Source organism: Triturus cristatus, chromosome 10, assembly GCF_964204655.1.
Source record: "Triturus cristatus chromosome 10, aTriCri1.1, whole genome shotgun sequence".
In the NCBI taxonomy this organism is placed as follows: Eukaryota; Metazoa; Chordata; class Amphibia; order Caudata; family Salamandridae; genus Triturus; species Triturus cristatus.
In genome coordinates, this window is record NC_140593.1 from 504,145,491 (window position 1) to 504,167,972 (window position 22,482).

Here is a 22,482-nt window from a genome sequence, read left to right on the forward strand (position 1 = left end):
ACATAAGTATGGAACTTTCTTCTACAATAGAATGATTTTAATTGTAGCTTTTCCTCCTGTAATTTAATTTGATTTATCTGCAAGTGTGAACTACTTTAGAATATCCAATACTCTTAGGAAAGTGAAGAGTGTTTTTATATCACGTTCTTGCTTTTATATTGTTGATTGTATATAATATTAAGAATGACCTGTTAACCTGTTTGACCGCTTGGCATCGTCGTGTATCATATACCGACCTGGTATTGTTTGTTACAAGTTCAGTTAGTCTGGTAACAGTCAGTTTTTTTAGTGAAGGAACCAATGACATCTCACCTCACCTGTCCTTTTGATTCCCCCTGGAGAACACTGTTTGCAGATTTGTGTAAACAGTGTCTAATAGTCAACTACCTCCCGCTTGTCCATGCTGAAGATTGCCAAATAGTTATCTACAGGTCTTGGCTTGATTTAAAGGGAATACGTGATTATTCCTGTAAAAACTCGTTTGAAGTTTGTAAAATTGCTAACGGTGGATTGTAGAAAGTGCAGTAACATATGTACTCATTTTCTTTTATATACAGAAATTTAGGAAGATGCAATATTTGGATAAACTTTGCCTTTTCTCTTTGGGCACTGTAATGTTGCTCCATGTCTACTGGTAGTTTGAAAGTTATATTCTTGGAATTAGACTACTCCAATATGATAGGGCATCCTCTATCCCTTGGACAAGGAGGCCCTCTTGAGGACCTTTTTGTTTGTGTTTTTTTGTTATTTATAATGTGCTTCCATATGTCATTTCTGGTGCTTAATTTTGGGGTGGCGATAACTATTTGATGGCTAGACTACAATTTGGATGATGTTTTTAGTTGGAAGGCTGGTTATGGTCAAGAGTTATTTAGGACCTCCTTGCTATCAGTTGATCTTTGTTTAAGGATGGGTAGAGAAGGGTAGGGTACATATTAGGTGTGTATGCACTTAGATTACCTATATAACTGACTGGTATTTCAAACATCCAATGCATTTGCCCGTTCTTTACTGGATAGTAAAGGATTTAAGATTGCTTTAGATAGCTTTCATCAACAGTTAAGGGAAATAATATGTATTAAATGAGACTACCATAAAGGCGCAAATGAATGATTTCACATAACAATACGAGATTTGAAAACAGTGCCAAACGCATTTCACAGGAAGCCATTTTTATAGTTACAGAATGATTCTTTTCCATTAGAACTTAAGCTTCAACATCATTGTGAATATGGAAACAGATGACACGCTATATAACCTATTTATTGCAGGTTTTAAGAACTTTGCAGCCCTGCACAGCACCTGGGGATGTACGGAGTTTATAAATGACGATTGCAGGTGTGATCTTCAATTTGGTGTCATACATCCCAGAAATTAGTTGTCCACTGGTGAGGCGGAGTTCAGGATTGTTTATATAAATTGTCACGTCTTCCATACGGTCCTCCTTATGTTTCAATGTGTACGTTAGCTCAGTAGTTCCAGTTGGACCTTATAGGGGCTGGGTTGGGAAGAGAAAATGCAACTAGTGACTGTGTATGTTGTTAATATCTAGTGTCCCTTCAATTATTAATTGCTATATAATTTTAATCATTTGTATTAAAATAAATTAAGATGCTACAAGTCATTTACAAATAATTACTGGGTTTTGCATTTGATTGAAATGATATTTGGACATTGTCTGGTCTTATCTAAAGTTTGGTAGTTGGAATAACATTTACACTTGCTATCTAGGAACAGCAAACCCCCAACTGCAAACCATCTTTCGTTAGCATAGGATGTTGTTTTGAACATCTGCCAGTTACATTAAATTACTGCCTCCTTTTGCATGGCCTGGTGCGACCACATTATAATGGCCCATTGAATTGCACTGGCCCCAGAACATACAATAAATAAATGTGATGTTATGAAACGACTCCAAGCTTTGCATCTCAAATCATTGCGTAAGGTATACTATTTCTTTGCAGACTCTTACTTTTAGTGGCACTGTTTCATGCCAAATGTTATCAAATAAAGTTAGATACATTTCCTTCCGTTAAGATGTATGTCTTATAATGTATGAAAATGATTATCTTAGCTCCTGTTAGATTTTACGTGCACCTAAAGAGTACTAGGTTTCCACCATGCATCACTAATCAAATTGCACTATTTGTTTTAGACCGTGAGGAAGGGTATAATTCGGAATATTTCATATGTATACGTATGTAGAACATAAAAGAATAGAAAATATGTGTGTTGAGATGTATTTTGAAGTTGTGTTGGTTCTCAACTAATTAGTCAGAGATAATTCCAGAGTGCATGATGCAGCAGGGAGAACAGCTAGCGTTTTAACTAATTTTATTTTTTATAGCGAGAAACTATACAAAGATAATTATTCCTGTTTGTACAGATCAATAATTCATGTAATTGTTGGAGGATTGATGATGTGTGCAAAAAGTTGACAACATCTATCATTTCTCTGGCTGCCTCCTTAAGAAGTGCTTCCAATGTATTCACTGCCTTCGTCAAGTTGGTGATAGGACATACCAGTGATCCACTTCACCAGTGGCAATGCTCTGGTATATGAATATGACATCACAGAGAGCCCACTAAATGACACATTACTTGGGCTTCAACCCTTCTCACAAAAATGCCTTATTATTTATATCAGTGAGTGCAATTCAAAAGCCAGCTGTCAATGATTTTTTACAGTTAAGCATCTATCATTGCTGACAGCTTTTTTGAATATCATATAGTATATGCATAAACTTGTCTCTTTCATGGAGCACTAGGCTTGAAGGTGAACAGACTTAGACTGTCGCCTGCTCACTTTTTCTAATTTACCGGTATTACACAGTTAACAGTGTACTTCAATACACCTTTCCTATGTTGTGAGCAACTTTTTTTTTTTATGATGCGCACGTCACTCTCTTTTGTAATCTCACTAGTTGTATGTGTAATTGGGTATTACTTTAAATACTAAACGCACTCCCTTATTTCCAGAGTCTTGAAGGTCGGAAAATCGGATATCTCAGCCTGTGAAAATAATGCGATGCTCAGTCTTGAAGTAACAAGAAAGCTTATATGTCAAGTAAACATATGCACCCAGACCGGGCTTCTCCAACGAGTAGCTCGTGAGTTACTGGTTACTCTCCAGTTACCTGTAATTACCGATCCTGTGTGCTACCCAGCCTTCTAAATTAGAAGCTTTTGCTTGATTGAATTAAATTATGTATACCAAAATTGAGAGTATGCTTTCGTGAGGAAAATGTGTATTTTCACAATTCATAAGCTGATGTTTGGAAAAAATGGCTGGATTTCAAAAACAAATTTAGAGGTGATATTTGAATGAAATAGGGTGACCAGATTTTTAAATCAACACCCAGGACATTTTGCAGAAATAGAAGGACTACAGTTTTTACATCAACTTAGGGCACACAACGACAGTGCTCATCATCAAAACTCGTAGGATACAGTAAGAAAATAACTAAAATGCAATTTAGAAACCAGCATCATGTCTATTTTGTATGGCTTTTTGATAGCAGTTATTAATTAGTTCTGCATTGGAATACTTAAAAACGTGTTAAACCTGTTTTCAGTTAACCCTGTCTGGGACTGTCCCGGCAAACACAGATAGCATTAGCAATGGGTAGACTTATTATTAATACCTTGGTGCTAGGGTCACAGCAGCTATGACTATTATGTATTACCCATGTAGAGGCATTCCAAATTACTGCAGGCAACCCGGCATGTTGCACTGAGGTGATCGGTGCTGTAGTCCTACCTGGGGTGGCCACCAACGTAATCTTCCTTGATGTGGTCTCTCCAGCAAACTAATAATGTAGGTAGCTCTGGGCGATTTCCATTGAACATAAATTGCTCTTATTACAGAAGGGGTTAGAGACTCTGATCCAGACAGTGTAACACCACTACACAAACACAACACACTATTGGGCTCTAACTAAGCAGGGTATCTAATACAGTAAGCATGCATGAACTGTGCATGTATGGTGTAATAACCTAGTCTTAATTAGTGTCTCTAACTTTTAAAGCAGAGTTAAAGCCTATTAATGTGTTGGTGAACTCTGCCTAAGAGTTTGTTTATAAAATATATTTTGAAGATAAATTAATACCTTTATACCATCCATTGACTCATCATATAGTATTCTCCGTTATGTGATTTGTTTTGTTTCCTCTGCTGCAAGTGTACACTTGTGCTTTTTAATAAACAATTTATGGCTGCCATTTGTGTTTGATGATAAATGCTGGACAATAAAATCCTGTTGTAAATTGATCTAATTATGTTTCCCCTGTCATGGGAAACAATGTCGTAAACTCCAAATTACATTTTATATGATTTGTTTATGTCCAATACAGTCACTACAAAATAATCTGTGGTTATTAGCCGCTTTGTCATATTTCAGTGTTGATTAAATCATTTCACACTTGATTGTATGTCTTCCATTTATATTAAGACACACACGTTATTTAATCTAAACTATTCTGTTAATTAATTTAGATAATTTGTTTAAAAAAAATATATATTCTAGGACATGAAGGTAAAAACCACTGGAATGGCGTAGCTGAAAATTGTGACATGCTTTGTTTATGCTGGGTGGAAACTGTTACTCTCAGTTACCCCAGTTTGTTTCTTTGAAATACTGGGGTTTATAACCAGTTATAGTCTCATATGGTTGTGTTGGTGTCTTATATATACAACTAAAATTCACTGGTTATGGTTTGTAATGCACACAATGCACGGCACATCGAATTTCACCCACATTTTCTCCTCTTCCTAAATTGCCTTTTCTTTTCTGCATCACTGCCAAATGGTTGTTTTGTGGATGGCAGGTGACATTAGCAGGACCCACAAGTCATTTTTCAACTGTGTTTTTCCAGTGAATTTCAAAGGATTTTCTATAGTTCATTTTTCCCAGCCCCCGCTTTGCATGGTTTTTCACCTTGAGCAGTGGGTGATGTCTGCAGAGCCTGGCTAAGGCTGGGTCATTGTCAACCCAGAGCACACACCCAACCCTCAACTGCAGCAGGGTTTGCCCACCGGGTTTGGCCTGTAACCAGACCCAGTGCCCAACCCAACATGGGTGTTCAACGTCCACGTAGCACATTCCCCACTGTGTATGGCCTTTGACTCTCCAACTCTCTGGTTTTTCTAAAAGGTAAAGGTGAAGCTTTAAGTGTTTTTCAGATGCTATAGGTGTTGGGGACACTAGGAAGATGTGAACAAAATACTTCGAAATATAGTAATAATGATGAAGAAACATTGTTTATCTCGGGCCACAAATCTAAATGTAGGAATTTTCATCTGGATGGTTGCTGTAGAATGCAACAGGTGATTAGACTTGTAAAATATTTGGTGGTTACTGAGTAAGACATTTAAGATGAGGGAGCATTTTTAAGCAGTCTCCAGTATGAATTGTTTGAGTAAATTCTTCTGAGAAGCTCCACTACAGCCTCAAAATATATTAAACCGAATATCAATTTATTGTCTTTACTCTTCATCCACTGTTGACATTTCGGATGGCCACCTGGTAAGCCAAGATACAAAGTAATAGTGCAATCTATGTTGGAATCTGCCATAGTATACCTACCTAAGATGCAAGTCAAAATGTAATTTAACAACTTCAGTTGGTTAAAGACAGTACTGACAATAGCATTTGCATGAGAGGACATTCCCATATCAAGGCCAAATCAAGGCCAAAAAGAACCCCAAGATTATTCCCTGCCTTTTTACACAGAAACAGCTGCAGTTTTTGTTTGATACAAGGATTCAGCTGTTTCTTGCCTCTATCCAAACTTATTACCTCTTTGTGAAAAGAAGGTGCACTTTATTCAAACCTGTAGACATTGAAAAAAGCATCTTCAGGACTGGTTTTATATTAATCTATTGGATAAAGCACCATAACTATATGTAATCCGGATATTGCAAGTTTCTGCAGAGTTCCTTGACCGTTTAGAGGCACGAGGTCACCGACCTTTATAAGGCATTGAGCTCCAAGGATATTTTATTCCTTATAGCACATTATCAGTTCGCGTACACCGTTCGTAAACAGACATATCTAAAATTAAATGGAAACTCTTTGCATACCAATTAAAATAAATTATTGATTGGAATATGCAGACACCATCAAGTAAAATTCATATTTACAGCAGAAGCTACAGTGGTTTGCAGCCAATAGTTTCAGCAGAGCCGTAGGATACAAAAAGATGCAAAAAATGCATATGTATGTTAGCTAGTTGCCATTTCCATCCCATATTTAATGAAGAGACCATTCCCGCCTGACCCTTCTGTGGTAGCAGTCCAGGCAGGCAGTAATGCAGTTTTATTGTTTCTGTCAACGGGACCCTTCTCCTCCACTTAGCCTTGAATAAACACTAACGAGTTTCAGCAGAAAACGAAAACAGCAATGAAGGCTGTTTCATGCTGTGCGATTGTTCCTAGTAGGCTCGACTCAGCTGGCATTGCCGTTTTAGAGCAGTGTGATTATCACGTGAATATGTTTTTGCTTTTTAACAGCAGCTCCTTAAATTGTTCTTCTAATCATAGGATACAGGCAAACCCTCCCACTAGTCTCCCGCCTCCTGATTCCTCTATGCAAAAACCCGATTCGTCGATGGGTTTCTGCCTACAGGGACCGGTCTTGTGTGACTCCGAGTATGCACTGCCAGAAACCTGTTCCCACAGGCCGGTGTACAACATTTTTGCCACGCTCTTTCTGCCTGCTGTAGCACCTTCTCTGTGCTCCTGACAGTTACAATATGTTTTTGCCTTTTTGATATCCGGACCTGCAGCATTACACTTGCAAGTTCCATGCATGACTTTATACCTGATAAAGGCCTCGCCCTCAATAGAAGTCAATGGGAGGAGTACATTCTCCAGACTATTTTTTTAAAATCTCCTGCTTTCCTCTTCTAAAATGCTGGCTTGTGTGTCATAGGGAAACTAAAGTGAAGGGATCGCTAGACCAACAACCTTCCGGTCATCTCTCTCAAGTGAGAGAAATCAGAAAGAAACTGTATGATGGCAGGGCCTGAAGAAGTTATTCTGACATCCCTAGTGAACTGCAATAAACCACTACAGTCATGCTTAATACTGGCAAATTCGGATGTCATGAATTGCTTTGTATAACATGAAGTCCATATATTTATATCTATATTAAATTATATATTATATAAGACAGAGTTAAGTGACCCTCGTGGAAAACTCAAAGGGATACTCAAAGATGGAGAAGCAATATACCCGTAGGAAGGTTACAGTCAGAACGGAAATGCCTCTGACTAAATTAAGCATGGGGTTGAAAAAAATATGTGTTTTCTTATTTTATGTCACATTGGACATTTTGCTTGCACTTACAGAAAAAATGTGCTGCAAGGATTTCAGCAAACTTGGCATGGCATGAAAGTAGAACTTTTCTTAGAAAGTGTGTTTTTGCTGGTTCCGTTTAAATCAGTTTAGTCGTTTTATGAAATTTATGCGACATCTTCCACCCAGCACACACAAAAGCATGTCAGTGTTCAGCCAAGCTATATAATTTCAGTGGCTTTTACATTTATGTCCTTTAACATGAATTTTGTCAATTCATTATTGAAATTAATTGACTCAGTAATTTAATTTAAGTAGCTTAAGCATTCGTGTGCCTTAAGTTAAATAAAAGAGTAGGGGTGGGTGAAACTCATAGAATTTGACTCAGTGGAATTATGTGGATTTACATAAAAACTCAACAAGATTCCACAGAGTTCCATCAACGGGCGTAAATAGTTAAATCGTTCTGCTCGTCCTATGATATAGCGCCGGTAGTGCGTTCTGTGCTGAAAAACCAGGGCAAACGGCACCACCCGTTAGCTAGCACAGCTAGCAAAGTTGATTTTATTGCAGCTGGAGTAGATTTTCTACTTAAGTGGCAGCCTTCTGACCGCGAATGGTTGTGACTTCCCACATTAGAAAAATCTCATTAGATGTCCCCCTAGCCACCAGAAATCACGCTAGGGGACGCCAAACCTCTCTTGCCAACTTACCATTATGTAGTTGCATGCGTGAACAAAATTCCTCCATGCGGCGATTGGCAGAATTTGGCTGGAACTCCGAATTGCAAGAAATTTAGAATATTCTACCCACTCCTATGAAAGAGTTACAACAAAATGCTAAAGGTTATAAATATAATTTAAAGACTGTGAAATATAACAAAGTTCCTACTGAAAACGTATAGCTGTATAGTGGCTGTATTGGACATAAACAGATCATATGCAATGTAATTTGCACTTTATGACATTGTTTCTTATTATATGCAAATTATAATTAGATCAGTTTACAACCTGATTTTATTCTCCCTTTGTTTGTTTGGAGACCACTGTGATGCTGTTTGGGAGGTCAGAGGTAAGGCAAAGGAGGAGGGTACCAATCTGTATAAGGCAAAGGGCTATACATTTAAACCTGTGCATAACTGGCAGACAGTGAAATTACATGAGTTCAGGTGAGAGGCTGAAGCATTTCTTCAAACTAAAGATGAGGGCGAGAAATGATTTTTGCTCTCTGGCGCTTGTAGATTGTTTAGGTGATAAGTCCCTTGATGATTCCATTGTAATAGTTAATGCAGGTAGGAGTCACTGCAAAGATTTAGTCCGTATGGTCATAAGTTATCAATAACCGGAAACCCCCTAGAATGAGCTGAATGTGGTCATTTTATTTATATACTGACAACTTGAAGACAATTAATAGGTGTCTGAGCCTATTTTCAGCAGTTGTGGGCTGGTAGGGACATAAGTCATATGAGGTCAGTCTAATGTGAGTCCCATTCACTCACTAAAGCCTATTAGCATGGTTTGTGTTTTTTGTTCAATAAGGCATAAACTGTTTTGACTCATCATTCATTTGCCAGACATGGGAGAGAGCTGCATTTACCATGGTCCTAATGTACTCTGATCTCGGTCAGGCTGTTGTTGGTGTGCATATGGTAGCCGGTGTTGTGGCCATGATGATGATAGTAAGAGGATCCTTGTAGGCATTAAAGTTGATCACAGAGTAGAAATCCTTGATGGATGCACATTAAAGGTGACCACAGAGAGGGAATTCTTGATGCATGTAGCAGGTCACTGGTGGTTTCAGAGAGAAAGTGAGCATCATTCAACTGCTAGCTGTGAGCTGAATTGCTTGAATTATTGAAGTGCTTTTCCATCAGTATCAACTGAGACATTCAGTCAGGTGAATGAAAAGCTATTGAAATGTTAAGGTGAAACAAGGTAAGGCCTCACCTGACAGATGACAGCACCTTTCTAATGATCTTTAAGTTGGTTTAGGGCTCCTACAAATGCTTAGGCCTGACTGAACACCATGGAGGGGTTTCTTTGTTTCAGTGTGGGTAGTAAATTAGGAGGTTGCATGGTTGAGACTATAATTAGATAATAGGGCTGAGATAAATGAGACATCCAAGTCTGCATTTATTTTCTTTAGCGGCAGAGTTAAAACCAACAGGTTTTTAGTCATGGGGGAAATCACTGCTGTCAAAGATGCATTTCATAAATTGAGCGATGATTGTCTGAGGCTAATAGTGTTGGCATTCTTTAAGTTTATGGTAATGCAAATGCTGCAAAGTTATTATTTAAGTGATGTTTTCCTATGAGACTGGAGCAAAAGCAAAGATGAGGAAATGTGTTAAGATGATGGTTGTTTTCCATCATTTGAGGTCAAAGGTTTTAACCTGAGGAGCATGCTGCTTATCATAGTAGATAAAAAAGGAAGCAAATGTTTCTTCAACTTTCCTAATTTTGTGGTTAAGCTATGACACATTCTAATATTTTGGAAGTGTGAGTAGTAGGGACATTTAAGGATTTTTTTGTATATATCGCGGTATCACAATTTCTTTCAATTACCAGAGGCAATTCATTTTCTCAAAGACACCAATTGTTATCTCTCTTATATATCTTGTACATTTGGTTAATTTTTGTTCGATGTAATATTTTGATTGATTTGGTATAAGTTACTGAGATAATACTTTTACACACTTTCAGAGAATTAGTCTGTATGTGATGGAGATAACTATTTTAGTGGTTCTGCATCAATATCACATTCTAGAATCAATCTGTTTGTTTTGATTATTTAGATTTAGACAAAATACTTTGCATGTGGTTGTCTTTCCTGCAGTTCTTCCAGTTGGCTCTGTGTTCAAGTAAATCCTGTTCTATTTATTTAACATGATGTGTGAAACACTATTATGCAATGTTATAATGGGTTAATCTCTTTGTAGTTAAGGAAACTTTACCTAACATTTCTACTCCAATACTATGTTAATTTTAAAAGGACCACACATCTAGAGATCATTGTTGGTCACCAGGAAGACATCTAGACTTTGTTTCTGTGAATGTATGATTCTACCTTTCAGAACATTACAGGAAACTACACAGACTATTTAGAGGGATTCCAGATCTCACTATTACATTGTTGTTCAAAATTATTAAGTGAGTCAGTTTTAGATTTGCAAGCCAAAATGTGTCTGTTTATATTTAGAGATCCATATTGGTCTTTGGGGGGACATCAAGGTGTTGTGTCTGAAAATGGATGGTATAATGTTTCAGCGTATTGAAGAAAAAGATACAAAATATTTAGTTCCATTCTGGATCTCATTATTACATTGTTGTTGAAAAGTGTGAAGAGAGTCAAAACTAGATTGTTTTTTATGCACACCAAAGTATAAAACAATACAATGGCAGCTTTCACTTTTACTATCATTCAGCAAAACATACTAGTTAGCTGATTTAGTAGCAATAAATATTGGTCTCAAAACACCCTTTACTCAGCCTGTATACTAATTACAACTGATTTTGCAATATTTAGAATAGTTTACATTAATTTGTACTTCGTAGTTTGAGTCCCATTTAATGCAGTAATGTACAATGTTGGTGCATTGTGATATATCGGATAAAGTTCTCCCACCAGATTTTAAAAGGATTATGTAAGCCACCAGGGAGTTCCTTAATAAGGCCATGGAACAAGATGGCTACTTGCAATACAGTTTTCAAGTACAATTCATGGTATTTAATGCCTTATCTTAGAAAAGGTATTAAATACCATAAATGGTACAAGAAAAGTAATTCAAGTGCACACCTTTACTCACCCCAAACTTCTATTAAGGCCTTGATTACGTGTGCCTCATTGCGAAAGACTTCTATTTGCATTTGATTAAACACTGAAAAATTCAGCACATGAACTGGTGTAAAAACACTTAAAGCATTGTTGTTTATGTCACTATCAAAACCTGCTCCGTAGAACCATGCAGATATATTCCAGTCATAGTGTACTGAGCTCAAGGAGTGTGACAAATAAACAACCTGTTATTATGTTTCTCCTGATCATACATTGGCTTTTAGGAATGACGGTACGAAAGAGAGGAGAAAAGTTTTTATTCATTTTAATTGTTAAAGTGATAATTGTAGTTGACTTTCTATTCTTTCTGGCTATTTCAGGCAGGTGCATTGTGATGCCATAGCTGAACTGTAATATATTATCACAGTGGAGTAGTGATGTAGGTTTCTTATTACAGATGAGTAGTGGTGCTACAAGGATAGGGTAACGTTAAAATTAGTGACATGTCTTGTACCACTATCACAAGCATCCTTATATCACAAGTGAATAAGGGCTTGAGAAGGGTAGGGAGATAAACATATTACACTTGCATTTTATACAGGCAATGAACGCAACATCCACTTTTAAGAAACCTTTTTACTGTACATTCATCAAAGGTTACATTTAGTGATACTAATCATGTATTACTAATTTGTTCAATACAAATCCCAGCCCCTATTCTTCACATTATTATGTTCCTATATGTAGGGACATCTCTGTTAGCCTATATCCCTGAGGCACCTTTCAACTATATGTTGCATCATAAGCCTAATATGTTATCTTTCAACCGCATGACATTTCTGTGAGCTTAATAGGTTTCTAGTGTTCAAAAACATTTTCATAAAAAAATGCCTCTGGTTGTGATTCATTTTCAACCCACACAAAGAGGCCAGGAATTTATAGATTAGTCTGCCTTCCCTTTCTTTCAAGTGCTCAACCCACGCCAGTGTTAACTGTTACACCTTAGTGAAGACATGAAGGTATAGGTAGAATTCTCTGATACGTGATATTCTGCGGCAATAATTCTGAAACATGTTTCATTCGTTTTAAGCAAAACACCACTGATATTCATTCCGTTGACCTGACCCATATCATGAATCTAAGCTGCCCCTGTTGTTTGAATATCAGTTGTCTACATTACAGTCCTTGCAACCACTCTAATGCAGTTGTTTTCTGTCAAGCATGACACTATCCTCAGTGCAGCTTACTCAACTTGCATATGAGTTGAAATAAAGCATTAGTAAATATTATTTTGAATTTTTCATTATTGATATTTCATAGGGTATTCTATTTAGAATCTGAAGGCCACTTCCAATAGTTAATCCTCTACTGCACTGAATCTTTAGTTATAATAAGATATTTGTAGGCTAGCTGAGAGGGGTGACTCCTATCTGATGATTCAGAATGGTATTTCTCCATCACCTAATCAACTCCCACAAATACTGCTTATTGTCCAGTATCAATAGCATGATCATGCCTTCTTTCACTGAGCTTCTTGCAGGCACCATTTGTATAAATTCAGGAAAAATATTATAATGGGGAAATGTTAGGCTGCTTTGGGTGCAAGTACTGCTGCCTCTACTTTATTCAACAAAGAGAATGAGCAGCTTGATAACATACTCGATGTGTCAGATCTGAGAGTTTGAAGGCTCCTTTTCAAAATTGCAGATGTATCATTAAATGCAATGTCCAATGTTGTTTGCTTATCCAGAATGCCATGCTTTTCACAAAACTATGAAACTGTAAAGGAAGCAATGGTATTCAATTATTCTTACATCACTATCAGACTTCCCCCATTTTGCTATCTCTCACATGTTTTTTATTTTATTTCATATGCTTTACACAGTTGTACAGCATGCTGTTGCCTCATTGATTGGTATGGTTAATTGTACTTTAACATAAAATAGATGATGAGAAGTCTCACTTAAATTGCCCCAGTAAAGTTGAATTAGGAATAAGTGCCAACCTGCCTGTTAGGCCTCCTACTTCATCCCAGAATTTTAGAAGTGTTTTAGTGTGCATTTACTTTGTTTTATAGAAGAGTTTATTGCTTGATGCTGCTTATGACTTTTGCAATTTCTTGAAATCAATATTCTGACGGACTAAAATGCTCATATGTTATGTCATAGGTCAGCACATAATTGAATAATTGACTTCTCATCCAAAGTTACAAAAACGTATCCAACTGTTGAATACCTTTCCCTCCAATTACATCTTCTCATACTGGACAGTCAATTACATATCATTATGCGCCCAATTAGCTAGTGCCTGATGAAGGGTGAATAGATTATATTTTTCATTTGTTTCAAGCCCTCACCTTGTAGTATTTAGTAGTTTATCACATTAATGTTAGTTCAATATTGCAATAGTGAAATAATGCTTAGAGCATTACAAAAAATCCTTTTGAGCATAGTTAAGTCTTTCACTGACCACCATGGGATTCTCGATGATGTTGCCAGGATGTATTTTAAACATACTTTTTCTACCTCTCAGTTTGTTCCAAATTGTTAATTATTAGCAAAACCTTTTATATGCTGATTTCGGTGCCCATTTGCAAGTGAAAGTCTGACAGCTTTCTTAGGAAAGCCACAAAACATGCTTCACCACTCTAGTGTAATGAAGAAATGGCAAATATCAGGTGTAAAAAGTTTACATGACAGAGATTTTGAAGTAGTAAGCATTGATATGCTATTGAATGCCCTTGATTTACTACAGTTAAGGAAGTAGAATGCATTGATGTGCTAATACATGCCTTTGATTTGCTACAATTGACTGATGGCTCATAAAATCATTATTGTATATGTCATCATATTTCTGAACATAGTTCTAAATATTTGTCTCTCAATCTAATTTAAGAGTTTTTTAAATTATATTTTTGAATATCTAAGTATTGTAAGACCAAAATAAAAATGCATGAGGAGCCAGTTTGTAATATGTGGCAACTATTCAGGGTCAAAAAGGACATTTTCGATATAAACATAAATGTAGCTTCAGTGAGGGAATGCTTGTGATTCCCAAACGTAGACAAATAATAATGGAGGAGAGGAGAAAAGAGTCTGAGAAAAAGAAGGATTTGATAGTTGTTGAAAGGAAAGACAGGCAGAAGAGGGATCGATAAGTTTGTCTTTCATTTTAAGTGACATATATTATAACCTCACAGGGTTGACTTTTTGATCTATGCCTAAATCTAAATACATTCAGTAGTACAATGGCAGACCACAAGGAAGGAAACGGAGGAGGAACAAGAAAAATCAGAGGGAAGGAGACCAAACCAGGGTCAGTGACGCTGGAAGTTCATGTGCCGGGAAGGGTGGGGTGCATTATCAGAAGGTGGTGTTTATCGTGGTTTTGTCTGTTACATATTGACATCTAGCTTGTCCCATAGGAGGTGGGCATTTTCTGCAACAGAGTTGCTCAATTGTAGTCTGTTGTAGCATCTAACCCAAGTGACCCACTTCTCTCTAGTGAGAAATGGCAATCTCACACTTCATTTTTTGGGGGGGTTTATACGAGCTTTATTCGATTTTAGGCGTATAAAATCATAAAAGAAAACAATACAAACATCTCATCTCGCTTTTAAAATACAGTAATCTGCAATAATATGTACAAATTCATAAAAACTGTTCAATTTGCTGCAGCTTTTCTATAGTTTAAAAAATTATAACATATGACCTCATTGCCAAAATAATACATCACAGTATAAAAAACTTCTCATATGTGTCCCCACCACCTTCTAAGCATTTATAGTTGTCCTTGCTCTCAATATGCTTCTCAGGAAACCCCCCATAGTTGCAATGCAATAGTAGCTATCCAACATCTGTAAATACAATAGAGCTGGTCGACATTGTCTCCAGCCCCCCTGTTTTAATAACGGCTTAATCCATCTACGTCTTTCATTTGCATAGAATTTACAGAATAGGATTACATGGATATTTGATTGTGAAGAGATGTTGTCACAAAGACACAGGCCTAAATCCCATGACCAATTATTCATGTCTGGATAACTGATCAAACGATGGAATGTCCCAAATCTGAAACGTGTTAACACATATCTATCGTATCCAGTTTTCATTTAACTTAGAACTGATTTGGAAAAATCAGGGAGAAGATTGTTCATGTTCTGCACTGAATTTTGATGTGTAAGGAAGCACCCAGATGTGAACAGCAATACATAGGAGAAGCTACTTTGAATATGCTTATTACTTCCTTAAGTTCAGAAGAGTCACATTTTCTTGCAGTTAAAAATCATGTGGAGAAGGTCTTCCTTCTCCTCTTTAAAGTGCCTGCATTTATACAATGGAATAAGGCCAGTTCTAAACATCAACCTTGGAATCCAGTGAGTATGATGTGTATGTATGAAACAACATTGAGCTATGAAAATAGATTTTTTTTATATTTTGAAATAACATATTGGGTAGGGATCTTCTTCTTCTTCCCTCAGCCACAATCCTATGACTTTTTGATCTCTTGCAGTTTGCACAGTTTAACGTTCAGGCTGGTTTAATAAGACCAGTTTAATGTTTTCATTTTATGGAGTTTGTTCACTAAGAGGTATATTGAATGTTTCCTGATTTTAGTCAAATTAATGTGCGAATGAGTTGTCCCACAACCTTTTGATGTTTTTAAAAAGAAATGCGTTTTTTTGGCTTCTATTAATTCTCTTTTGCAAAAAGATATTTGACATGGTAGTATTTATGGATTTGTTTTGCTCAAATGTCAGTGCCCTTACTAAAGCTTTTGTTGCCAGCTGTAATGCTGACAGCAATTAAGCACACAATCCTAAGGGAGCATGTAAATAGATTTCAATTAAAGATCTTTAAATCATGGTACAGAACATTAAGTAAACATACAGGGCCATGTTAAGAACAAAAAGTAACCCTGGCAAAAATGTTCAAACCAGCCCTATCCCTTACTCCTCGCTCTCTCATCTCTCCAAAATGTATTGTATAAAGTGAATATTTGGGACCATGGGCCTAAACATATCTTTTTCCTCAGTGGTAAGACACAGGCTTGTATATCTAGGCTGATAACATACAGCTATACATTGGCATCACCTTTCAGTGACCTATGGTACAGGTGGGTGGGGTTAGAGCAGAAGAGACAAGAGAATAGCTGTGGAGCTCTTGCAGACTCTCAGGTTTTGCACGATCATGCTGGGCAGTGGCCAGCTACAGCACATGCCCAGAACCCCTGCAGCATCACATAAGGGACCTGGATTGGTGTCACTGGCCCAAGAATTACTGGGTATGAGGCTTGCATTCCCCCGACATTCAGACTGGGAGATACCAGTCAAGGTTAAATGGCGCATATCAGTATTCCACTTTGGAAATACCACTCCAGACCACGTATATTCATGGCCATGGTGAAATCATGCAGTAGGTGAATGTGCGTTCCTAAGTGACATTTTGTTTCAATGTCACCTAGGAACGCAATGTGATTGGCTATAAGAGCAGAAATGTTGATTAGAATCTACTACCAGGCCAAAGGTGTGTACATGTGAAAGTTCACATTGAGCCCATAGATTGTATTGCCATTACTTTCTGTACTATCTGACTGCTTTCACTGCGCTCCCTTTGCTGGATCATTTGCAATGGTTTTCTTATTTACAGCAATGCAATCACAAGGGAAACTCCACAGTGTATGGAGGGGGAACGGGAGGCGTGGGGTTTTAGGAGCTAGCAGCCTCCATTAGTGAATGATTACCACAGAAAGCTGCTCCTAGTGAAGTGTGACCCTACTACAGTTATAGACCTATTGTGAGTTAGGGCATCTCACAAAAAGTGACGGACTGATCTCACACACCACCTGGTGTCATGCTTCATCATCGGCCAGTCCTCGCCCTCCAAAACCTTCGTTTGATGGAGGGCGGGCATACACCTGGAGACAGGGATGCACTTCTAAACTAAAGAGTGGGGGCCCGTGAGGTGGAACGTGAAGTTAAAAATCATTATAGTTACCAGAAAAGAATTTTAATGTGGCCAATAACTATATGATGCTAAAAACAAAAGGACGGTGAGTGGGGTATTTAGTGTCCCCTAACCGTCTTGTGAAAGGTCGACATGTTTCTGCCTAGTTGGCCCGAACGGCTCCAGGGCATTCATCAGGACCTAAGTTAGAATTGGGGCTCCGTTCTTACCAACAGGTAGCAAGAAAGTACCACTGTGTGGGTGTGGCGAGGGCCGCACTCCGCTTCCTACTTGGCTTCCAACTGTCAAGCCCTAGTTGAAACAACTACTTGCCACATGGGGGGAGGGGACACTCCTGTTCATTTGTCTCAGGGAAAGTGTCCCGTGTTCAGCCTACGGTGTTGCTCCCGGTCCTCCCGAATGTAGAGTTCTTATTTACAGGCCTGGGTAAAATTGTAATTACGCCGGAGTGAGTGGTGTAATTTTGGTACTTTCGCATAACAAATTATTGTGATAATGCCATTTTCACATCATGTAATTTTGAAGTGAAAGTTTAATGTGAGATGTACTGTTCAGGTAATTTTTGTAATGGGAGCGGCATTTCAGGTGGATTTCCTTACATGAGTGAACCATTCGGGTAATTTTTTAAGGTAAAACTACCAACTTGAACACAAATGGCAGTGTTAAGAATGTGATTGGCAGTTCCTCTAATGTGGGTGTTCAGCAGACAGTTCAGGTAGATGGTTTACCTGAGCGGTTTGTTCTGGTAATTTTTAAATGCAAAACTGCGTAACGAAATGCCAGTGGCAGTGTTTTGAAACCGATCAGCAGGAAATCAACTCGGATATTACATTTTCGAGTTGAATTTTTACCCAAACTGACCATTGTGGTAATTTTTTCAGTGCGAGAACCATGCACAATTTCACATACTTTTTCAGTAATTTTGTGTAATTATGCTACCCGAAATTGTACAAATTACGCCCACCCCTAATTATTTCAGTGTTTAATTTGTCTTGTTTCTTTCCTCTCCGTAAAGCATCTAGACAGCATTCACCCAGCTAAAGAAAGCCTTACTATGATCTTCATATTTTTGCTAGGATACATAATTTTCCTTCTGGTTGCTTTATTGGGACTACATTTTAAAGAATCACAAGACATCTGTCTCATGAGAGGACTCATTCTAATTACTGGAGTAAATGTGGTGAATGTTGTGTGATCAGCCTTTTATGGCAAGCTTGGAAGACGAGAACCCATTAACTGCTGTATCAGGTTGGGAATAAGCATTGTAAACGTTGTTTTTTAATTATGCTTTCTACCAATCATCACAGTTTTTTCAGTTATGCATTTCTAAACTGCTTTCCGTTCTTGCACAACACACAAACTGCAATGCTCTATTCTTAAATTTGCGATTAGATTAGTCTGTAACACCCATGACAGATACCATTCATAGCTCCACTCCTCAGGCTTGCTTTTGAGCTACTAATAAGTATAATATGTAAATGTGTAAGTTTGTTTATGTTTAAGAGAATAATGACCATTCTACTTCTATTATTTGAAATTATTAATCCAGTTAAGAAGTATGAAAAAATTGAAACACTTCTTTATTTGGACTGGACTAACCAGGCAATTAGCTTTTCTTTTCTCATACTGTATGAGTGTTGAATTCTGATGAGGTGATAAAAGCACTGATTTGTTGCCAAAAAGTAAGATTTCTAATTTGGGTTTGACCCGTGTGCTAAACTGTTGTGTGGGGGAATTCTTTATCTGTCTGTGCACCTGTTTCTATGGATGAACCAGTACATTTGCATCTGAGAAATCGCTGGAGTAAATAAAGTACTCTAGAATCCTCTGCATTTATATTCACTATTTATCATCTGCCTAACGGTGCAGTTCATTAGGCAGTTTTTGCTGGTCTTTACTGGCCACAACCAGGCGTCTCTCGGTGTTGAACGTTTCCCATGACAGTGATATGTTGGCTTTACCCTTTGAATGTTCATATTGCCATTTGCCCACAATTCTCCGTAATGCTTTCGGATTCACATCCATTTCCTTGTTTCTTTAACAAAGAGTAATGGTGTTCTGCATCTTGTCTGAATGGATCTCATGCTTTCAAATGTGGGAAGCACCATAGTTACTGGTGTTGGGCATAGCTATCCATAGTGCAGCAGGTGCAGTGACTCCGGCTCTCAGGGCTGCAAGGGGCCCAGTGCGCCAGGGTGACAACTGTTTTAAAAGCTCTGCAGGGGCATAGCCCCTCTCTCCCCATTTAAAGTACCTGCATTAGACGCTTGGCATCCTTACTATGCCACTGTTGCGGGAATTTCATGACTAACAGAGCAAGCATGGCAGTACCTCGTCGGGCATCTATTGAGCATGCTATATGTACCTTGAAATGATAACTAAGAAGAATAATGCACCATTGTACGTAGACATGTCTGGTGGTCCGCACTGTAAAGAGTATCTTGCTGAAACGCGTACATCATTCCATAAGAATCTAGTCAGTTATCAAGTACATAATATAGATTAATGTATAAGGCAGCATGCAGGGGATAAATAAAAACTTTAATATGAGGTTTTAAATCCTGCCGAAAAAAATCCTGCTAAGACATTATCTTTTCACATCAAAATATCCAACCTTTTGCTTCTAAAATCATGTAGAAAGCGAAGCATATTTTATTAAAGTTAAATCATTTGATTGCTCACTACAGAAAACTCCTCAGTATCCAGTGGGTTTAAGGGACCAAGGAGTATGTGAAAAGGTTGAATGAGATTAATTAGGACTTTTCACCATTGTTTTTGGGATCTTGGCATGAGCACGGCATAAAAAAGCGGTAGTGCATCTGAAGACATTCTTACCTTCTGACCTGAGCTTTCCTCATCTCCATCCCTCTTTAATGTATTTGTATTCCTCAGCTTCAATTAGAATTACACAAGCTCGTGTGGGTTTCCTGTGGCTGCAAGTTATTGTATTTCTTTTTCCTCAGCAGATTCACCCTTGTTTTTCAAGGCAAAATTTACATGGAGAATGCATTTGAGAGTGCAGTGAATCATTACTACATGTGATCTCACTTTGGGCGCCAGCTCCCATTTGAGTTCATTCGTATTTACAGAGCCACTTGGATTGGAACCCTAAGTGGAGTGTTTCAGCTTTTCTTTTAGTAATATCAATAATCACTTTTAAATTATTTGAACAGCTAGACTCTTGTCTTTGGCAATAAGTAAATAGATTACTCATGAAGGCTTTACATCAAAGTTGAGTGTATAATTTCTTGTTTCTTCTAGGAGCTGTGTCGTCAGCGAATGTCCGTCAAGTCAACTGATCGTCCAGAACCCCTTCATACTTCACGAATCAATAGTGTCTCGTCGCAGTTTAGTGATGGACCCATACCCAGCCCTTCTGCAAGAAGTAGCACTTCATCCTGGTGTGAAGAACCAGTGCAGTCTAATATGGACATATCCACTGGACACATGATACTGGTAAGGCAGGTCAAAGAATGTATCTAAATGGAATCTTAAATCTTGATCTTAAATTCACTGTCTAGGCCAGTTTTAGGAAGATGCTTACTCTTTCCTTCTTAGGTGGATTGCAGTGGTTCATGATTTAGTTTCTGTTGGCTATCACATGTATGTTTAAATGATACATTGTAGAAAATCTAGTCACCAACTTGTAAAAGAGTTAACTTTAAAAACGTTTTACTGGATCACTCACTAAGTAGATTGTTCACTCACTGAAAGAGAGGGACCCCCATGTCCAGGGGTTTCTCTGACTGCAGCTTAAGACATGGCTGTGCGCAACAAATCTGTTCTTCAATATGTGAATGCTCTTCCATCTCAAGTATCACACCACAGCGAATGCCTACATGCCCTCCTTCCATCTGCCATTCACCTGGTAGTGGCTTTTTTGGTGCCTCCAGGCTAATTCATATTCAAATGATTACAGATTACAGGTTATATGCACTGGCTCCAGCCACCCTAGGACCTCCATAAATGTGGCTCGTGTACATACCTCATCTGATGATGGCCTACATGCTGTATGCTTTTTGCCCAGTCCTCATTTGGATGAACTAATTTAAAAGATGGTTGACATGCACCAGGCCTTGACCTGTTAGACTCTGTGCGTTGGAATCCTGAGGATGCCATCCCAGTGGCCTTGTCGTTGCTTTCTAATTTGAGAGAAATCCTTCTGCCCTGCCACCGCCAAGAGACCCTGTGATATTGACCTTTTTGGAACAGGTTCAGAGATACTTAATTTCCAATCTACAAATACCAATTTAATTTTCATATTCAAGGCTGCAACCACACTAACCACACTGACCCTTAAAAATAGCATTTGGACCTTTTAAGACAGTGTTTATAGGAGTTGTTTGACAAAGACATTGATTCAGACCTGCTCTGCTTGCCCAGTAACTGGCTTAGAAAGTATGTGTAATGCCGATATCAACTTTGTTAGTCACTAAGAACTTTAACACCAAATGTAAAACCTCTTTTGAGGAGACATCTCTTTGCCAAGCTCCTGGCTGCAGTATTTACAGAGGCTACAATTGGAAATGGATACAAACCCACTTCTTTCCTCTCACTTCTAGTGATTAATAGGTTAAAGTTATGGGTTATTCTGCAAGAGGGTTAATCATATAAAAAATGCATCTGAATTGTTTATACCATAAATTCCTATCCTGTATTTGTGCAACCACAAACTCAGAATACGGGGCAAATAATGATTAGGGCAAAGCCATTTAATTAAACGCCTGCTAAGCCCTCACTCACCTGGGTTGCATACTTCATCATCAGGTTCAGGCCCTGTTTAAGCTGATGGTAAATTGGGATGTGTTCCCCAATTGGAGCAATAATGGAGACTTGCAGACGTTGAGCAATGTCATCTGTGTGCCTTAGCCTACTTTTTAATGCATGATCTTTATGGCTCTAAGTTAAAATTACATCATGGATAGACATCACTAATATACCCGTTCTTCCTGATGGTAAGTTTAAAAGAAGGCACAAGGCTTGTAGTCCTTCCAAGTGTAATTAGATTAACATGTTCAAGCCACTTATGAATGGTCTAGGGCTTTTGTTAGGACATAAGTCGCTGTTATTAAACTAACTGGAGTCAAAGGAGTGTAAAAAAGAAAGTAGTTAATCTTTTATTTAATAACCCAGTTAGCAGTCTAGTATGTGATATCGGGCTCTTGGGGTTAATGCCTGTACATAGAAGATAAAAAATAAGAGACGAAAGCCACATATTAATTCATTGTCACAGATCACTCTCATGGTCTGTGTTCACAAACAAAATTGAAGACCAAACTTGACAAGCACTAAATCAATTATTCTGGTATAAGAGGCCATCCAACACATGCCCTCATGTGAAATCCCTTATTTTTCGATGTTCATCACATTAAACCAGTGTACACACACATCATGCAGTAAACAATCATTGTAAATGGTGATTTGTGTTCAATCCAGGTTTTGAGC

The 22,482-nt window shown here is 37.9% G+C and overlaps 1 protein-coding gene across 1 annotated transcript in view; it reads left to right on the plus strand.

The window, feature by feature from the left end:
• Positions 1-22,482, plus strand: part of PTPRN2 (protein tyrosine phosphatase receptor type N2) — a 2,166,812-nt gene that overhangs the window by 1,966,448 nt on the left and 177,882 nt on the right. The window contains exon 14 of the mRNA XM_085631955.1: positions 20,299-20,493. Coding sequence (XP_085488081.1) covers positions 20,299-20,493 — 195 coding nt within the window. The remainder of the gene's footprint in view (positions 1-20,298; positions 20,494-22,482) is intronic.